This window comes from Echinops telfairi, unplaced genomic scaffold (genome assembly GCF_000313985.2).
Source record: "Echinops telfairi isolate 266 unplaced genomic scaffold, ASM31398v2 ScPeMD7_7436;HRSCAF=8474, whole genome shotgun sequence".
Lineage (NCBI taxonomy): Eukaryota > Metazoa > Chordata > Mammalia > Afrosoricida > Tenrecidae > Echinops > Echinops telfairi.
The window spans coordinates 2,662,752-2,683,082 of NW_022111336.1; the positions used below are offsets into that span (position 1 = coordinate 2,662,752).

A 20,331-nucleotide genomic window follows, 5' to 3' on the forward strand; every position below is an offset into this window, starting at 1 on the left:
GGTGGGTTGGAAAGGGGGAACCGATTACAAAGATCTGCATATAACCTCCTCCCAGTGGGATGGACAACAGAAAAGTGGGTGAAGGGAGATATCAGACAGTGCAAGATATGACAAAATAATAATTTATAAATTATCAAGCGTTCATGAAGGAAGGGGCAGCGGGGAGGGAGGGGAAGATATGAGGAGCTGATGCCATGGGCTTAAGTGGAGAGCAAATGTTTTGAGATTGATGAGGGAAATGAATGTACAAATGTGCTTTACACAATTGATGTATCGATGGATTGTGATAAGAGTTGTATGAGTCCCCAATAAAATGATTTTTTTTAAAATCAAAGTATTGGCCTCCAAGAAAATTGTATTCTAGTACAAGAGATAGGCAATAAGCAGGTAAACAGTTGAGTAAAGTGGATACATCCAGACTGTGGTTCCTGCTATAGAAAACAATTAAAAGCCATTAAGGGGCCCTCTCTCCCTCTTCTACCCCCATGGGGAGTGAGGCTGCCTTCCATCCTCACCATGTCTTCTAAGACTTTCAGCCAAAAAAGACATGCAGAATCATCCTATCCTCTAATGGATTTGACTGAAAACTGAAATGAGGTACAATTCCAATAAGGTATAATTCCAATAGAAGAATCAAGCTATGTCTAGAAGGAGTCATACATGTAATCCCATACATATTTATCTACAGTGGCTAACATTTGGTCATATCAGATTAAAAATTTACCCACAATCTAATCAACTGAGCAGGTATTGGAAAACTTCCAGTCCCTTCATTGTTTTTAATGCTTCTGCATTAAAATATTGATACCTAATAAGCACATGAGAACTTTGGTTTGGGATGGGGAAAAGACATTAATGGCTTTGCATTGTCCTTATGATAAAGTTCAAAGCCCTCCCTTTGGCATCCAAAGACACACACACACACAGCCCCAAGATCTGCTCATTCACACATCTTTAAAGACTGACCTTGTCCATAGATTCTTAGTTTGCTCCAATTGCATCCAATGACTTGCAGCTCCTTATTGCACCATATATTCACACCTCTGGCTCAAATACCTCTCTTACTCACTCATCAGTCTGAATCCTATCTTGTTCTTCACACTCACCCACACTCATTGCTATCAAGCAGATGCTTACTCATAGCAACTCTATAGGAAAATGAAGAACTTCCTCTGTGGGTTTTTCAGACTGACTCTTTAAAGAAGTAGAAAGCTGAATCTTTCTCCTGCAATAGGCCATTATATGAACCCTTTCCCTTGGAAGCTTTCCCTGTACTGGGCTCTTGCTCTGTCCTGTACTCCCATAGTATGTCTCCTATCCCACTTGAGTGACAATCATTGACAATCCTAGTTTTCCTTGTACCACTTTGCCAAGTTAATGATTAATAAATGGCTTTGTTATTTGTTCCTTGAGATGGTTAATGTTGATTGTGCCAACCTGGCCAATAAACACATGTGGGGTTAATTGAAGGGCGGAGAGCTAAATGGCTCAGTGAACCTCACCTTTCTAGTTCTCGGGTCTCTTGCTTTGTGATGGTCAGACCAGAGTGCAACTGCCTTAGCCAGTTCCCTGCTTCAGCTGGCAAGGCACACTTCCTGCAAGACATCCCTGAGGAGAAGCCGCATGGACCTACCCGGATGCAGCCCTGGGTGCTGAAGCAGCTATGTGGAGACCACTTCCAGCACTGAAATGCTTACACATTTACTGATTCGGCTTTCCTCCTGCAGTCGGCATCATAGTGTGTGTTTTGTGAGATGGAGGAAAACTTTATAGATTGGTGATGGACATATTGGTTAATGTTGGACTTGTGGGCTTGGGCAGCACTGGGTTGAGATTTTTTTCTTGATGTGCACTTAACCTTTATATTAAACTCTCTATATACATGAGTTTCTGTGGATTTGTTTCTCTAAAGTACCCAGACTAACACATTCATTGAAAGCTTTCTCCTACAATAGACTAATCTTGCAAAGGACAGGGTCTATACTTCTCTCTGCTTCTTCCTTTCCCTCTCCCTCTCCCCCTGTGCGTGTGTATGTGTTGCGCACATGCGTGATAGTATGTATGTCTTCCCTGTGTATGATTAATACACAGTATTCCAGACAAACCAGCATCCAATAAATACTCATTGAAAAATGAATCAGTCTACCTTGTAACACAATTTTTTCTGAGTCAGGAGAAGGGAAAATCTCTATAATGATATTGAATCATAACACAGTTGATTTGTATACTATTTATAAATCTGCTGTGAGAAAAGTCTGTAGTTCAGTTACTTTGTTCCTTGAGAAGAAAACCTCCATCCTCCTTTTTTTCCGCATAAGAATGATCGGTCTTCCGTATTGACAGTGCTTCCCTTTGCCCCCCAGATGCAGTGTTGGACCCTACCTTATCAATTTGATAAGTGGGTGCCTATGATGTGCAAGTACTGTTTGGAGCAGTATCAAAACAAATGAGTAAATCAAAGCTGACATTCCAGAGTGTGGGTGGGTGGAGGTTGGAGGCGGTGGTGAGAATGAAAAAAAAATATATAGAAGAGCAAGCAAAAACACAAGAAATGCAGGAAAACAATTGAATTGATTTCCCTTGGAGGATAAAGCTGGTCTTTAATGAGATAAATACAGTGACCATCATGAAAAGCAGATGGTAATGGTTAAGAACCAGGACTTTCCAGACTAACAGGACTAGATTCAATTCCAATTCCGCCATTCACTGTGTGTTCTTAAAGAAATTACTTACCTTCTCTGAGTCCACTTTGAGCATCTGTAAAACGGAGTAGATAATAGGCACACTCATAAGATTATTATGAGAATTAAATAAAATAATTCATACTCAACAGAGTGCGAGGCACAAAGCAACCAATGTTGTCGTTGAGTTTCATTGAGTCAATTCTGATTTGTAGTGACTGTATGTGACAGACTAAAATTGTCCCCTTAGGATTCCATAGGCTGTAATCCTTATGGGATCAGAAGACAGGTTATTGGGTAGTCAGTAGTATCTGCTATGGCGTCCATTCTTTTAGTCAGAAAACAAATATTTATTGAGAACTATTATGTGAGAGGCAATGCATTATGGTACTAAGAGGACAGAACCATATAGAAGGCACAAGTGAGAGAACAAAAGGAGAAATACAGGGTAGGAGAAGAGAAGTAAGTTGTACAGGGGAGGGGAGATGCAACATGTGAATGAGTGTACAGAATGTGCTATGGTGAGAAATTGGAGTTGATAACCTCATTTTGAGGCTCTAGAAGACCCTTCCATTGCCCTAAAGGAATGGAGACAGCATTGACAAAAGGAAGAGGAAAACAATGTATAACAATAAGAGTCTTCATTTCTTTTGAAGCTTAATATTCCCAAGAAAATCATACATGACAAAGTAAACCGTAGTATTTTAAATGATGACTATGTGACATTTTTAATTTAGAAAATGTTATCTTCACAAGTATAGAGAGCCAGAGGATTTCTGTGGCTGTAGGAATGGTGGAATAATCATTCAAAAGACAAATACCATTGCTATTTGTTCCAATTTTAATTTTATATCGTTAAATGACCCACTGACACAGAATAGAGGCATATCAAACATTTATTTTTTAAAGGTCTGAGCCCAATGTTATACCCAACTGTAACTGCCTTCTACAGCCCCTGGCTCACTTGGAGAAACAACTTGAAGAGATTGATCTAGGTAATAAACAAATGGTTAACTGTGTACTTTGAAGTCTTTTGACTTTCATTCTGCTGTGATATGTTTCTTATTTGGTTTATATTCCCCTCTCTCACACACACACACCAATCTCTAGACCCCTTTAAATAAATCATTACCTCTTCTTTTTTTGGATCATTTTTACTTTTTATAATGTGCTGTCAAGCCCTCTCTGAAAGACCTCTTCACAGGTCCTTCCAACGTGCCTTCATTGTGTGTAGTATTATGAGCTTTCCCCCTCAATTCACACCTGACTTTCAGCCAACCTTTCCTTCCCTAGCTCTTGACTTCCTTTCCACACTCCTCCTGCACATAGTCAGAGTAAATGTCAGACTGTCTTGCTTGGGGGTTGAGTAGCTGTGACAGATGAATGGTAGCCTACTCGCTATGGATTCACATTGCTATACTGAGAAATATGGAGACTAGGAGTGCTGATTTCGCTGGACACCAACTGTAGCAGACGGTTAATGACTATATCCCTGGCTTTTGAAGTCTCCAGATTTTTCTCTCGAGACACTTGAAGACTAATTTGGTCCACATTTGTCATGATCAGTTCAGATGCCAGAATCTGGGTGGGGGAATTGTCACGAAACACAGTGTCCATAATGTATTGCTTATATAACTCTACCACCTTCTGCTCCAGGTACTCGTTCAACACCGCGTTCGAAATAGGCTTCTGCATTTGCAGGCTGTTTTTTTCTTTGATGCTTGTTATTCTCCAGTAGGATGAGTAGCGCTGGATAGGTTTGAGGGGAAAGTCACTGGGTGGAGTGGAAATGGAATCCTCCATGGACAAAGGTATCTCTGATGACTTCAGCAAAGGGCCATGTTCAAAACTGCTCTCGGAGGGAAAACCTGTCGTCACTGAATTAATGGCCATCACCTGGCCCCCTGCAATATGTAAGTCATTGTAATTCTTGCAAATACTTTTGCAGGATGGTGGCACCAAGTAGGTTTCTCTACTGGAATTGTGGTCTCTACAGATTTCAACTGTGGTCAAGGTTGGCCTTTGATACACAGGGTTGGGGGTTGTCTGCAGCACCGTGACTCTCTGGCTTCTGCTGGGTTGACTCTCTCTTGAAGGCACTGAGGAAATAAACTTGACAGATGATTTGCAGCTCACATAGAGACTTCTCACCTGTGTGTCATCCACAGAGGAATAGGCAAGACCAGCATCCGCATTTGACTCCTCTTCCTTTTCCTCAGCCACTTGTTCATGCTGAGATGCACAGTCCCACTGGATGTCCTTCCAGTAGGCAATCCCACTGATATAACCTTCTGACAGCATTCTGGAAAGAGAGTTCATTATGAACAATGGGGAAATAAAGAACATCGGGAGCTTAAAAAATCAACAGTTGACATACTGAAAAATTATTGACAATGGAGGAAGAAGCCATTTCATTCCTCCACACATCCACCAGGAAGTTAATGCCTGCTGTGTTAGACAGGGTTCTCTAGAGAGATAAAACCAAATTCCTGATAATATATTTACTTATAACGATAATTAGATATATAACGAGAAATGAACTGTTAAATCATATACAGATAAATATACAATACAAGAAATAAACAGTTAAATTAGAAAGCACTATAAATGGCTTAGTGCAACTCTCGTCCATGAGAGAAAGTTGAGAGACTAGCAGTCCTTCAAATCTCTGTCTGATGCCAGATCTTCCTCTATTTGTAGCGAGAGCTAGGCTATGTCAGCACAGCAGCCAATCACAAGGCAGGTCACCAACCGCCAGTCACCAGCTCCAGAGAAGTCTTAAAGGGACCTCAACTTACAGCAACACAGTCCACAGGCTAGGCGTCCCACAGGCAGTGTAGCCTTTAAATTGAGGCACAGAACAAGCAAGGCAGCCGCACACTGGTCCGATGATCACAGAGCGAGAGACAAGAAAGGCAAGGCTCACCAAGCCATCCATCTCTCCGCCCTTCAGTCAATCCCACCTGCGTTTATCAGCCAGGCTGGCACAATAAACTATCTCACCTGCTATGTACCAGGATGGAAACCTGACTGCATAGTGGTTACTCATTGGGCTACTGACTGCAAGATAAGCAGTTCAAAGCCATCAGGGGCTCCTTGGGAGAAAGACTGGGACTTTCTACTACCATGAAGAGTTACAGTCTCAGAAATCCACAGGGGCAGATCTACCTTGTCCTATGGGGTCACTATATGTGGGCATCGACTCAGTGACAATGAGTTTGACTTGGGGTTGTTATGTACCAGGATTATGGCATGTGTTGTAGATATAAAGATGGATAGAGTTCAGCTCCATTTTTGAGAGAATTTCCCACCATGGGAAAAAATAAACTGGATACAAACAATTTCAGTATGAGGTGATTTAGAATACCTATCATGACAGGCATGAAGGAAGGCCAGAAGAGAGGCTCCTAATACAGTCGGAGGTAAAGTCCCTTTGCCTGTGTGTCATAGAGTAGGGGAGAGTTCACCTGAATTGTCAAGAGTAAGGAAGAGTCCGGTCATAGGCACCCATAGTTTTAAGAGAAGATCATGATGGGCGATGGATGACTAAGGAATAGTGAGTTCTTGCTTATGGTGGTTGGGAATTTGGCCATGATTAAGGGTGGTGGTTGAATAACACGATTAACGTAAGTAGTGTATAATAAACTGTAAACCTGAAAACTGCTGACTAGGCCAAGGTTTTGTTATAAATATTTTTATAACGCTTAAAAAATTGATGGCATGGCTTGTTCTTAGTATACCAAGAAGCTGCACATAGCTGAAGGGATTATGAAAAGACACTAGAATTTGATCATGAGGGACCCTGGGAATCATGCAACGGCATTTGAGTTCTGCCTTACAAGAAATGGGAAATGATTGAGAAGTTGTAAATTTGGAAACAATATAGTCTGTCCATTGGGTTACAAGAAAAAGAATGAGGAAATATGCAGTAAAGTTTGCTGAAAACAAAAGCTGTATCTTAACTCATCTTTCATTCTATTCCTGGGACCTAGAATAGTTATTTGCATTTAGGAGGGACTCAACAAATATTTCTTAATTTAAATTAAATAGCTGGCAAGTGTGACCCAGCATGAAAATCAATTCATTATCAGCTCATCAAAAAGAACCATAAAGTCTCTCCTACCTTACAGACCAGAACTGATTGCTCTGCCCTATAGCCCGCACTTCTCGGAATACTTCAAATACATGTCTATGCTTCCAAAGGATGTGTTTATCCATACCCTAGTTACTAGGGAAGTTTCCTGACCACGGTTCTTTCCTGCACCTAACTCCTTTCCTCACCCCTGACAGTTGGCACCGGAGTCGTGAGTGGCTAGAACAGACTAGAAACCAACAGCTGCTTTTCTAAAGCAGAAATGCCATGACATTCCTGGCACTTGGGTCAGAAGACCAAAGCAAGGGACATCGAAGGGTTGGTCTCCTCTGGCCTTAAGGTCTGGGCTTCAAAACTAGACTTCTCAACTTCAGCGGAAAATCGAAAAGGAAAATTTAAAAAGGAAAATTATGACTGGCTCCATTGAGACTGGAGGAACCCCCAAATCAATTTTCCTGAAATAATCTTTAAATCTTGAACAGAACCCATCCATAAAGGAGCCTTTAAACTAAACACAGATACATTCAATTACTTAAGAATGCCAGCCTTGAATACTGTATTATTTCAAAGAAATGTCTAAATGATATCCAGTTGACAACAGTAACTCTAAAATACAAATGACACTTTTCAGAGGCACAGAGAGCCAAAGGTAATAGTGTAAAACAATGTGGGTAGAGATAGATAGCAACAATGTGAAAAACGTAACCAGTGCCAATTGGCCTAAACATGCAGGAATTACTGAAGGGGTGTATGCTTTGTTGTGTATGTTTTCACCAATTTATTTTAAAAGGATTCTTTTTTAGCCATTAGTAAGAGTCATTTTTTAAAAAAGCATTCCTTTTTCATTCCTCTGGATATCATTTTATAAGTAAATGGAACACATGTATATTTTAAGTTCTATGTACGTAATCGTTTAGATGTTTAACTTCTATTTTTGGAAATATTTCAAGATATCTTCAGCAAATTCATCAATTGTTTAAATGTTAACTATGTGCCAACACAATTATAGACCATGTAGACACAAAGTCAAAGATCTTCAACAAGTACGGTTAACTCCCAATTGGACACGTTGTCCGGAGAGACCAGTGCCTGGAGGACATCATGCTCGGGACAGTGCAAAAGAGGAAGGCCCTCAACAAGAAGGATTGACACCGTGGCTGCAACAATGGCCTCGAACAGAGGAACAACTGTGAGGAAGGCACAGGACTGGACAGGGCTTCGTTCTGTTTGCATAAGGTCGCTATGGGTCGGAATCTACTTGATGGCACCTAACAACACCTATTGCAGGTCAAGCACACTTACCACATAAGAATAAAGAAAATGGTATTCTTTCCAGGAAAAAAGCCAAAACTTCCCTAAGGGTTGTTCTGCGCTCATAGCCGATGAAAAGGCAAATATTAAATGCATGAAAAGATCATTGTTGCTAGGTGCCATCGAGTGCATCCTGACCCCTAACCACCCTATCGGGCAGGATGGAATAGTCCCAAGGGGGTTCGTCAGCTCTAATTTTTATGGGAGCAGGTGACCAGGACTTTTCTCCCTCTGAGCTGCTGGTGGGTTCCAATTGCTAGCTTTTTGAATAAACTGAGTGCTTAATTACTTTCTCTGCTCCTTGGGTAGGCAATTTAAAAAGCCAAAGAGCTAATCATAAAACCCTAATAATGATGCAGGTACTTGGTGACCCTCTCCAACATACCTCCACTCTGAATATTGCTTCTGCATTCCACTCCCTTCTTTTTAAAAAAATACTTTTACTGGGGGCTCTTACATCTCTTATCACAATCCATGCATTCATCCAGTGTGTCCAGCACATTTGCACATATGTTGCCAGCATAATTTTCATAGCATTCTCTTCCCACTTGAGCCCCTGATATCAGTTCCCATTTCTTCCCCCTCCCTCTCTCCCTTATGAACCCTTGATAAGTTATAGATTATTATTTTCATATCTTACATCATCCTCCATCACCCCTTACCCACTTTTCCTTTGTTAGTCCCCCTGGGAAGGGGTTCTAGTTTGAGCCTTGTGATAGATTCCCCTTCTCTCCCCCCACCCTCCCCTAATCCTCCTGGCATCTCTACTCTCATTGTTGGCCCTGAGGGGTTTATCTATCCTGGATTCCCTGTGTTTTGAGCTCTTATCTGTAGCAGTGTGCATGTTCTGGTCTAATACGATTTGTAAGGTAGAATTGAGGACATGATAGTGGGAGGGGGGCGGGGAGGAAGCACCAAAGAACTAAAAGTGCCTTTCTAAGGAAGTCAATGGAAGATATATTCCACTGGAATGAGGGCGAGGGAACTAACCTGTTGTTGCTGCCGGAGTTGATTCTCACTCACGTGTGCAGAGTAGAATGACCCCACAGGATCTTCATGACTGTAACTAATCTCAGACCTTCCTCCTATCTATCTTTCATGTGTTTGAATTGCCAACCTTTCTGTTTGTGGTCAAGCACCTAGCAGTGTGCATTGCCAGAGTAGTTAAATCAATAAAGAAGAAAGTGGGATCAAAGGAATCGGGAAATCCAGCACAGCAGAGAGGCCAAAGACTCCCTCAACTTGGTTCACCTGAGTCCCAGATCTGGGCTCTACACTAGGAAGGTGGCATTCTCAGGAACAGCTGGAAGAGGGGACGAATGATGCCCCTAGTGTAGGGTAGGGAGTCCTAGAGGCCAATGAGATGAAGTCCACTCAAGCTCTACAGTGCCCCCTTCTAAACTCCCTACCAATAGAGGGGCAGCGCCAAAGGGGAAGGCCCTCAACGAGATGGATCGGCACAGTGGCTCGGGCGTAGAAATGACTGTGAGGAAGGCACCGGACTGGACAGCATTTTGTTCTGTTTACATAGGATCGTTATGGGTCACAACTGATGGCACATCATGACAGCCACAAACCACATTCCTGCGCTACTGCGGACCTCAGCGTTCCCTGACAATCCCCCAACTGCAGGGTCTGCACAGGCGTTGCCCCAAATCCATCAGGACTTGGAGAAATGATGGGACCAGATATGCACATACCCTGGGCCTAATCGGTGATAAACCAACCAAAACCCAAACCAATTGCTGTCTAGTAGATTCTAGTAAAGCTGTTTCATGGGGTTTTGAAAGCTGTGACTTTGCAGGAGCAGATCGCCAGGTCTTTGTTCTGAGGTACCTCTGGGTTTATTTGCACCACCAACTTTTCATCTCTCGGCTTGGTGCCTAACCATTGGCACCACCCAAGAGGCCCTAATATAGGCCAAAGGGTTGGCTTTTTGCTGGGGCGATGGATGGTGATTGGATATTTGTACTCAATGTCAGCAGCAGGCAGTACTCAAGTAAGCATATTGAAGGGCTACAGATGGAAGGCTCCACCCCATGTTTGCCTGTTTACCCTGAGCCTAGAAAGAGTCAGAGAGAGTCCTACCCATAATGCTAGTGGAAGGGCATTCTAGGATTAAAGCTGTGTCAGAGACTCAGAAGGCAACCACGTGGATTAGGACAGATCAGGAGGCTCCTAGGGAAGATGAAAGCGACCATGAACTAAGTCATGAAGTAAGATTTAGACAGTGACCTCTACACTTTGGGGATGAATTAGGGCAAATTCAGTAAATCAAAAAATAAGAAAGCTAGACCAATACTTTCTAATAGAACTTTCTGGGATGGCAGCATAATTTAGATCACTGCTAAAATAGTAGCCAGGCTAGGAAGAAAGGCCTGAAAATCCTATGGATCACAACAGTTCAAGAGGCAAAGAGGTGATTTTGAAAGAGTAAGTATCTTGAGAGTGAAAGTGAAGGAGCTAGAGAAGCCAAAAGTAACTCTGGGCATATGGGGAAGTGGCCCGCACTTGGGAAAATCAGTAGAAGGAGCCAAGAAGGGGGCTGATATGGTTAGTTAAATTCCTGTTGAGTCTGACTTGAGGCCAATTTTCCAAATAGCCAACGGTCCCTTGGAGACTCAGGCTGGGAACTCAGTAGAACAGTCACTGAAAGCACCGTCTCAGTGTGAGTAGTGGGTTCAATTACTGGGAGTTTGAGGAGACCGCAAGCGTTCTGTGATAACATGGGTGGGGGCAGTCTGTAGGGAGTGCTAAGCAGATGAAGGAGCATCAGCAACAGCTGGGGTATCAGAGAGCTTTGCAAAGACTTTTACAAGAGTGTCAAATGAGCTGAGCAAGTCACATGCTTAAAATCTACATTTGTAGGTACATGTTGGCTATGGGTTCAGTCCTTAAAGGGGGAACAAAAACAACTGAAAATTTCAACTGGCATTCAAGAGACCAAACGTCATGTTCTGCTCTTGTTGTAAGCTAGTGTCTTTAGGGTAATTAGCGATCCAACCACAACCAAACTCAATGCCATCAAGTTGATTCTGACTCATAACAACCCTTTCGGACAGAGCGGACTGCAGCTTGGCTTTCCAAGGCTGTGACTTTGACAGGTTGGTGGGTTCACACTACCTGTTAGGTAACGGGATCGGGAGTTGTTCCCCTCCATGCCTAGGGACCCCCTACAGGAGGTTGGAAGCCAATGCAGGCTAAGGGCCATGTGCCAATTCAAGCCCGAACCAGGTGGACTTAGTTCAGCCACTGCGGTCAACCAGTACCATCGACCACACCTCCCAGCTGAAAGCCCTAAAGACCAGAACCGGTAGGCCACCGCCCTCTCTTTTCCAGCTGCTCCTCCGCCTTCTGCTCAGCGGTGCCTCGGTCTCTCTCTCTGGCCTCAGGCCGCCACGTATGAGTGTGCAGTCCCTGAGAGTACCTGTGTTCACTTACCGTAAAGCCTGAAACTTCTCCCGTCCTTTATAAAAACCCACTTCGATCACAAACCAGGCTTCAGCGTGAATTCTTTCAAGTGCGAAGCCAAGGTCCGGGTTATTTCCCACCAGAGAAATCTAACATGCTTATCTTGGCTAGCAGCTAAATGCTTTACCTGTGCCAATTGGGGTCCTGTCCTAACAAGTCTGTTCTTACAACTCACCCTGCTGGCATAGCGGGTCATGTGTCGGGCTGCTAAGCGTCAGATCAGCAGTCCGGACCCACCAGGCTCTCCATGGGAGAAAGATGAGGCTTTCTGCTCCCATAAAGATGCACAGCCTTGGGAACCTAACGGGGCAGTTCGCCCTGCCTGATACAGTTGCTATGGATCAGAACTGACTCAATGACAGTGAGACGAACATCGATGTAGTTCTAACTGCATTCTAGAGACTATTCTACGTGCTTTCTGTGGATGGCGTCTGTTTATCTCCACAACGAGGCCAAGCTGTAAATCCTGTTCTTGTGCTCATGTGACGGATTATAAAATTATAAAAATAATAATAAAATAAAATACAATTGAGTAGTGTCCAAAGTCATCATTCTGAAACCACAATCCCTGTTCAAATGATCTTGAACTCTCAGAGACTCAACTACATAGCTGTAAAATGAGAAGGTGGGATCGAATTATCTCCAGAGTCCTCTCAAACTGTGATACTTCTTACAAACCAGACAAGAGAAACCAGTTAGGTAAGCATTATGGGGAACCCAAACTAGTTTCTGTAAATGGACAGCAGAGGGCAGCAGAGAGCATGGCAACTGAAAACCAGCTTTAAAACTAAGCAAAGTAATAACAGGTAAAACTTACAAATGAAAATTCTATATATTTTCAGGCACTTAATCTGTATAACAACTGTTTAATATTCCATGAAATAAAATCAGTGCTACATATCACAACACATTACAAAGTGAAAATAAACGAACAGAGAAAGATTACTTGGGTTTATTGGGATTAATTGTTGGCATTTTTCTTAATTAATCTCAGTTATTACCTGGGAAGGTCTCACAAAGAATCATGGGATTTCTTCAAAAGTATTATAACAAGAAACATTTCAAACAAATGCTAATTTCTTTATCATTAGGCTTGTCATCTGAGGCATTAAAGCTTAAATTTATACTTTATTTTCATGGCTCAAACATATTTAGCCATTTGAAATTTTGTTTCCTATCTGAAAGAAGCTATATATATATTCAGAAGTCTCCATGAGTGGTTAAGTGTGAAGGGAATGACACCCAAGGACATTTGCAAATGAGATGTTCTAGGCAAATGTACCCCACATTAATCATTACGAGACAGGGAAATACCAAAATTAGCCTGATGTGCAAAATCACAACTTAGAAATATGTGCTGAAGTGCAGCACCTTGTGAAATCATTTACTTGGAGTTCAGAAGCAACTGCGATATAAATTCTTGATGCCAGGGTAGCATTTACATGGTGACTCTGAAAATGGCGGTTGCCAGACCTTCTGTCTATAGCTAGACTTTTCGTTTGCACCCGGACAGCACAATCATAGAGTCAAAGAGGAAACCGAGCGAGGGTATGTATCACTTTACGAGGATGTTGGGCCATGTATTAAGTGGCTAACCACCAGTTTGAGTCCAGCGGCTGGTCTACAGGAGACAGGTGAAGCTTTCTGCTACCTTAACAAGCAACTGCTACTTTAATCCCTTTACCATTTGGAAAACACCTAACACAGAGGTTGGTGAACTGTTTCCGCAATGAGCCAGCTAATAAATATTTTCATCTTTGTAATCTGTTTGGTCTTTGTTGAGACTCGGTTCGCTCTCACTGTAGCCTCATAGCGACCTTATGGAACAGGGGACAACAGCCCTGTGGGTTTCCAAGACTAACTATGGGAATAGAAGGCCTTCTTTCCCCAGACCTCTAGCAGCCCCACATGGGACCCAACATCTTTACATTTTTCGGTTTCCTCTTGGACTCCCTGTTGGTGCAGTTTGCGTGTAAATTAAGCCTGTGTCAATATACAAAAAGTATAAGAATGATTTTCAGAGTAACCCTGTAAATGCTAATCTGGTATGAAAGTGTCACATTGGAATTTCTTCCGAACTCCAAGTAAATGATTTAACAATGTGGGAGCCACTATTCCACCAGGGCATCTCAGCATCAAAGCAGCCACAGACAGTATGTAAATGAATAGGTGTGTGAGTGTGCTCCCTCAGCACCTCCGTGACTAACACCAGAAGCTTGGATTTGGCCCGGGGTCCTTGCTTTGCTGACCCTTGACGTAAGCCCCAAAGCGGAGACATGAGATGCATAGAACACCAACAATATCATCATCATCATCATCATCATCATCATCATCATCGTAGCAGCTGTGCACTAGGTGCTTTCCATATGTTAACTCTAATCTTCCAACAACACTGTACTTGAGGCATTGCCAGAATTTGCACTCTCAGAATGAGAAAACTGAGATCCAGGCACAAAAAATGATCGTCCCAAGACAACACAGCTATGAAGTACTAGAGACCAGATTCCAGGCCAGGATTATAAATGTCAGAGCATGTGGTCTGTTCTCTACGGCACGGCATGGAACTGTTGATACCATCCAGTCATGAAAGCAAGCAATTTGGGCTTCTAGGAATCAGGTATCAGCACTGATTCTATTTAATAGCAGCAGGACTTGCGGAATAAAGGAAAGTACAATGAAGTGCATCAATCCCTCAAGAGGAAAGTCAGTGTTCAGGCCTGAAGGGCAGCTGGAAGGACTACACGTATCTCCCAAAGGCTTATCAGCATCTTGATTTTGCCACGGGGGGAAAAACAGAATTTCAAATCTAGTCATATAAACATTTTTCTTAACCATTACCACCACTGGAGGCTAGCATCCCCTCATCCCTAATTTAACAACAACCGCCAAAGGGTAATTTAGCTACAGCTCCCCATTGCCTCTGGGGTATTGTCCATGGTGGTAGTTATATAATCTGTTGTCAATTTGAGAGGACTATGAGTGAAGGGGTGGAGTCTAGGCTGCCAATGAGGCCTCTGTGTGGGCATCGCCTTCTCCTGAGGATTCTAGGAGTTCCTGTATTCCTCCTTGGAGGCGGGAGACTCTCTGCTCACTCCCAGAGAGACAATGCAGCTGGCAAGACATACGGAACTGCACTAGTGCCCTACAGGAGTCACGTGGAGTCCCCGTGGAGACACGCTGATGGCAGTCAGAGCCTTGAAGCTGAAGGAACCATGTGGAGACCCCTGCCAGCACTGAGATACCTCTACCCACACTAAAGCCACAAGATTTCCCACCCATTGGCCTGTGATCTTCCTGAATTCAGAGTCATTGCATATGTTTTGTGAGTCCGATGATGAATTTATAGATTGGTATTGGACATATGGGCTAATATCGGATTTATGGACTTGATCTGGACTGGGCTGGGCTGTTTTCTCACTGTTCAACTGCTCTTATATAAAGCTCTTTCTTATACACATATGAGTGTCTGTGAATTTGTTTCTCTCATCTCCCCGGACTAGCACCCCTATCATGAAACCCTGGGCCGTCATGGTGTATGGTTCCTATCTGCCTTTCCAAACTCATCTCTGCCTGTGCCCCATAGAGCGCAAGGCCCAGACATGCAGAACTGCCACCAATCCCTACCAAACACCATTCCCATCCAGTATGCATTTTTAAATTTGAATTTTATAATTCTGTACTGAGCCCTGGTTACCTAGTGGTTACACCTTGGGCTGCAGTCTACAAGGTTAGCAGTTCGAAACCACCAGCCACTCTGTGGGAGAAAGACTGGGCTATCTACTCCCGTTAACAACCCACAGGGGCAGTTCTATCCTGTCCTGTAGGCTTGCTAATGTATCAGCATTGACTCAATGGCAGTGAGTATACTGGCAACTCAAATGTCATATCCTTCAAGTTGCATAATGATTTTTAGAATTCTTATAATCTGATAATTATCATGAAAATTTCACTGCCCCTAGCCAACCATCCATAATCCTTGTCCATAAATTAGGAGATTCTAGGTGCTTCTGTCTCCTCCTCAAAATCATGATCAGAATTGCATGCAATATTAGCACAAAAAGACTTGCTGCCTTAGCCACTGAAATAAATCATTGGAGCCCCTTTTGGAATGAAGGAGTCACTGGAAATCGCAAAAGGAGAGTGAAAAGAGGGGAAACTGGTAGGGAGTGGAGCAATTTGGAGTGATTCGGCAACAGAACAGATCCGGCCTTTGGAAGGACATTTGGGGCCCATAGAAAAGAAGACACGGAAGAGTCTGAGCCCAGGGTGCCACGAAGATGCCATCAGCAGCGTACACAACATGAAGCAAGTGAAGAGGAGCTTCCTCCTGGCATCACAGGAAGTGACCTCATGGAAATAAAGACTAAAAAAAGAAAAGCCTTCTACTGATCTAGCTAGCTATAAAGCGTGGATAGCTCTGCCTTTTCCCCAAATGCTACATACTGTCAGCACATCTTATTTGAGCAAGTCATTTCTCATGGAGAACATATAGGGTGTGCTTGCTTTTATCACTTTATGTCTGCGTTGTATATGTTTCCACGGGTTAGAATGGGAGGAATGGAATAATTAAATGATAACCATTGTCAAGTAGCTGGGGTCATTTATTTTCACCAGCAATATCTGAGATGAGCTGTTTCCACTGACATTTTTCAATACATTATTATATTTTTTTTCCTATTGGTGAGAAAATGTGATGTCTCAAACGTGAGGATAAAGCAAACTCTTGTTAAGATCAGGTTGAAGTGCTGTATCACAGATATTCTGAAAACCCTTTCTGGTAGTTACATAATCTGGTGTCAACTTGTGAAGGGATGGAGTCTAGCCTGTTAATCAGGTGGCAGCTTGATGACCTCATTTGAAGACACCACAGAGATAAATAGTTCACGGGAGGCCAGATACACACAGACTCTCTGCTTCATCTTCTTGCTGACAAGACATGAAGCTATGCTAGAGCCCTGGAGGTGGAGGAGCCATGTGGAGACCCACACCAGCGCTGAGATGCTTCCACTGCCACTGGATCCAAAAGACTTCCCACCCACTGGCCTGTGATCTTCCTGCCGTCAGCGTCATTGCCTGTGTTTTGTGAGTCTGAAGAGCACTTTAAAGATTGGTATTGGACATAGGGGCTACTATCAGACTTATGGACTTGATCTGGACTAGGCTGGAATGTTTTCTCAATGACCAATTTCTCTTGCATATAAAGCTCTTTCTTATACACATATGAGTGTCTCCCTAGATTTGTTTCTCTAGTCAATCCAGACTAATGCACCCTTAAGCCTCAACATCTTCTTTTTCTATCTTCATCTCTCTAGCCAGTTGCCATGGTGTGGCTTCTGGCTCATAGCAAACCCCTGTGAGTCACAGAACTGTGCTCCATTGGGATTTTAGGGAATGACGTTGGGGAAGTAAATCACCAGGTCTTTCTTTCTTCCAGGGCACCTCTGAGCAGGTTTGAATGTCCAACTTTTAAGTAGCTGCCAATCATTTTACCCACCCAGGGCTTTGTACATCTGTTTCCCCTAATCTGAATGAGAGATCACATGATTCCAATCTAAGTGTTTACACCTTATTGATTTTTGAGACTTTCATGTAAATCACTAAAAGTTATGGCTGCTTCACTGCAGTATTTATTCATAATCAGTCCATGATCATGTAACCAAATCTATAAAATAAGCTATAACTTTTCCCCAGAATTTTACCCTACCTAAAGAGATCTTTAGAAATTATCTCCATCTCTAAAATGGCACCTGCAGTTTCCTTATTATCTTTAAAAATAAATATTCTTTCAAGTTGGAAAAAGCCATTCTTTCATTCATTCTTTCATTCAAAAAGCTATTTCATTCAAATAGCTACTATTTCATCTATTCCTTGGACATCTATTGACAAATGCTCGAGTCTAAACCATCACCCACCCTTATTTCAATCCATGTTACAAAGCAATTCAAGATGTTCTACTCATCTATCAAATAGAAAGTGTTCCTAACTCAATAAATTAACTTGTGAAAGTATACCTTGATGCCCATGAGAATTTAACAGTAAGCTTACAACATCTCTGTTTCCCATCTTAAGACCACCAAGTAAATAAATAATTGTGGGTTTGGTTTCTACCTATACTCTTAGGACCAACCGCAATGGCTCCTGCTTAGAACTTTCTCTAGATGTGTAGCTTTCCTTATTTCAGAATATGTAAAATTTGGTGTCTAGATGTGAGTAAAGATATTACTGTCGTAGTTTGTACTTTCTTCATGCCTTTTCTTGACATCTCACAAATTGGAAAATTAAACAGTAAGATTACATTTATTCATTTTCTACTCTTATCATTTTGAGTCAAAATACATCGAGTAATTCAACATCATCCAGTTAAATAACTGCTCGTCATAATAGGCATGAAAAAAATTGTTGTTCTCTGGTTTCCAAAAATTTCTATATGTTTTGTTTGGCTTTTGGTTCGTTCATAATGGAGTATATCCCAGAGATGTTATATCAGTGGTGGTCACCCTCTCAAAGCTGCGTTATAGGCTTTTGTATTTCTCGGTATATGAACCCTAGGATCAATGAACCTAGAGGGATGGACAGCAAGCGGAATAAGGGGTTCAGGGTGAGGGAGGAACAGTGGCAGAGTGTGACGATGTCAAGGTGTCCATGCAGAAAAAGGATGTGTGGAAACTGATTGTGGTAGCAATTGTACAATTCTACTTGATGTGATTGAAATGTGCAATGATATGTTACAGGTATCAAATCCCAACTAATTTTAAAAAGTGTTTTTTAAGTTCTAGAGGACATGGAGATTGGGGAAATTTTTTTCTGGCTCATATTTATTTTAATGGTTTTATTGATAGAAAATTCACGTATCACACCCTTCCATAGTTAAATCGCTTTTTAAAAGAGTTGTATACACATCATCACAATCAGTTCTAGTGCTCCCTCCCCCCTCCCGCATTCATTGTTTGCTCCCCAATTCCCCTTCCCCTCCCTACCCCCCTGGGTAAAATTTTAATGTGGACCATAAATTGCATAATAATATTGCTCTGACTGTTAAATTTCCTTGATGTGGTGATGGTATTATAAATTAGAAGACTACCCTTATTCATAGGCAATAAATGTATCTATTGGATGACAAGTGTCCTTTAGTCAATACACTCTCAAACAACTCAAGTGGGTAAAAACGTGAGAGAGAAAGTAGTAAATGTGGCAAAATAATAACAATGGATTAATCTGCATATTAGAAATATGGGGTTTCGTTGTATTGTTCTTTCAAATTTTATGTAAATTTGAGTGATTTTCCAAATGAAAATGGGTAGGAAGGATGTAGCTACAACTTATATTTAAAGAAAACACATTTAAAATCTAGTGTATTTGTTAAGTGCCCAGATGGACAAAATCTTGTCCATCTAAAAGTATCATTATGCCCATGATTGGAAATGTCTCAATGACTAAAATATAATTGTACACCCACAAAATTACCATGATTATTATATGAATGTTTAACAGCACTTTCAAATACTCATCACTTCTGTGAGAGACTCAGAAACACAATCTTCTCAAACTGATTTGTGCAAGCAATGTGATAAAAATATTCATGTAAATATTTTGAGCAAAGCAGGCCTATATTCAAGCATGGGTAGATAATGCAAAAGAAAATGAAGGTTTGAAATCCAAAGAGAATTCCAACAATAACTCATCCCGGTGAGATTTAAAAAGCATCGTCACTATAGCTCACATTCGCTTTGAAGAGAGCCTGCCCTAAAGAACAGGACTTACCACAAGCTGGCTGAACTCATTGAGAGTCAAGTCCAAAAGAGACTGATTGTGATTGTTATCTCCAAAACACCATCAGTATCATCAGTATAACTGAATTCAAGATCTGTGTGTTGTCCCAGCTAACTTCTGCTTAGATTTTCAGGCTTTTAAAAATGCAGAAATCTTAATTTGCTCTGTAAACTTTCACCCCCAACCACAATAAAACGCTATAAAAATAGTAAAGAAAGCTCTATTGCTAAATCTGGTTAGTAACTAGTGAAAGAGGACTGAATAAATTACACAAGAAAATTTTGATCTGATTAGGGCAAATTTTCTATTAAATTTTTCGATTAAAAACAATACTTTAGAAAATATCTAAATGTGACCCAAGAGAAAGGGGTTTGGTTTGAGTTCTCTCTCATCATCCAACTCCACTGATGCCTTGACTTGGCCCCTCTCGCCTCTAATTGGGTGAGCTACAAAAGCATTTTAAACATCCTAAGATTGGCTCTGCATTCTGGCAATAAAGGGCTAAGAATCTGCGAGAGGATAAAGGACCGAAAATGTTAGCATAGCCTCCATGTTCTTACCTTCACTTGCCAATCTGCTCCTCTAGCCCCACAGAACCACAGCAATGGAGCATACAGAGTTGAACAAGTCAGCCTGTGTTCTTTCCAGAAATGCCCCGCAAGTCTTCCGTGAGTCCACGTTTCTTTCGCAAGTGGAGACCAAGAAACTAAGCCGCTAGCCGCATTGTCCTTTCTTTTCCTATTGATCCCATAGATGGTGAGGGTTGGATGTTGTTTTCGCTCAAGTCTAATTTGTGCTAAAGGAGCAATGGGAAGTCCCAGAAAGAGCGGAGGGGGGGGGGGGCAGTAACTGACAAAGTCACAGTGAGCCGCAGAATGGCGTTTCTTCCCCTTTTCAGAAAAATGAAACCTATCGATGAAACTGTCTCTTGTTAAAATAGCTTATCACAGCACACTGTGCAAGAACCCTCATCAGCAAAATTCAGTTTCCTCCTATCAATGACAA

The 20,331-nt window shown here is 41.9% G+C and overlaps 1 protein-coding gene across 1 annotated transcript; it reads right to left on the reverse strand.

Annotated features, from left to right (window-relative positions):
• Positions 1–3,559: 3,559 nt before the first annotated feature.
• On the reverse strand, positions 3,560–20,056 carry TASL (TLR adaptor interacting with endolysosomal SLC15A4). Its single transcript, XM_004713878.2, has 2 exons — positions 19,887–20,056; positions 3,560–4,983 (listed from the first exon to the last, which is right to left on the reverse strand). Exon 2 carries the CDS (start codon positions 4,980–4,982, stop codon positions 4,080–4,082), a length of 903 nt encoding a protein of 300 aa, XP_004713935.1. The 5' UTR covers position 4,983; positions 19,887–20,056; the 3' UTR covers positions 3,560–4,079.
• Positions 20,057–20,331: the final 275 nt, after the last annotated feature.

Bases quoted from the DNA above. Each gene is read 5' to 3' on its own strand.
- TASL (XM_004713878.2), bottom strand. From the start codon at position 4,982: ATGCTGTCAGAAGGTTATATCAGTGGGATTGCCTACTGGAAGGACATC.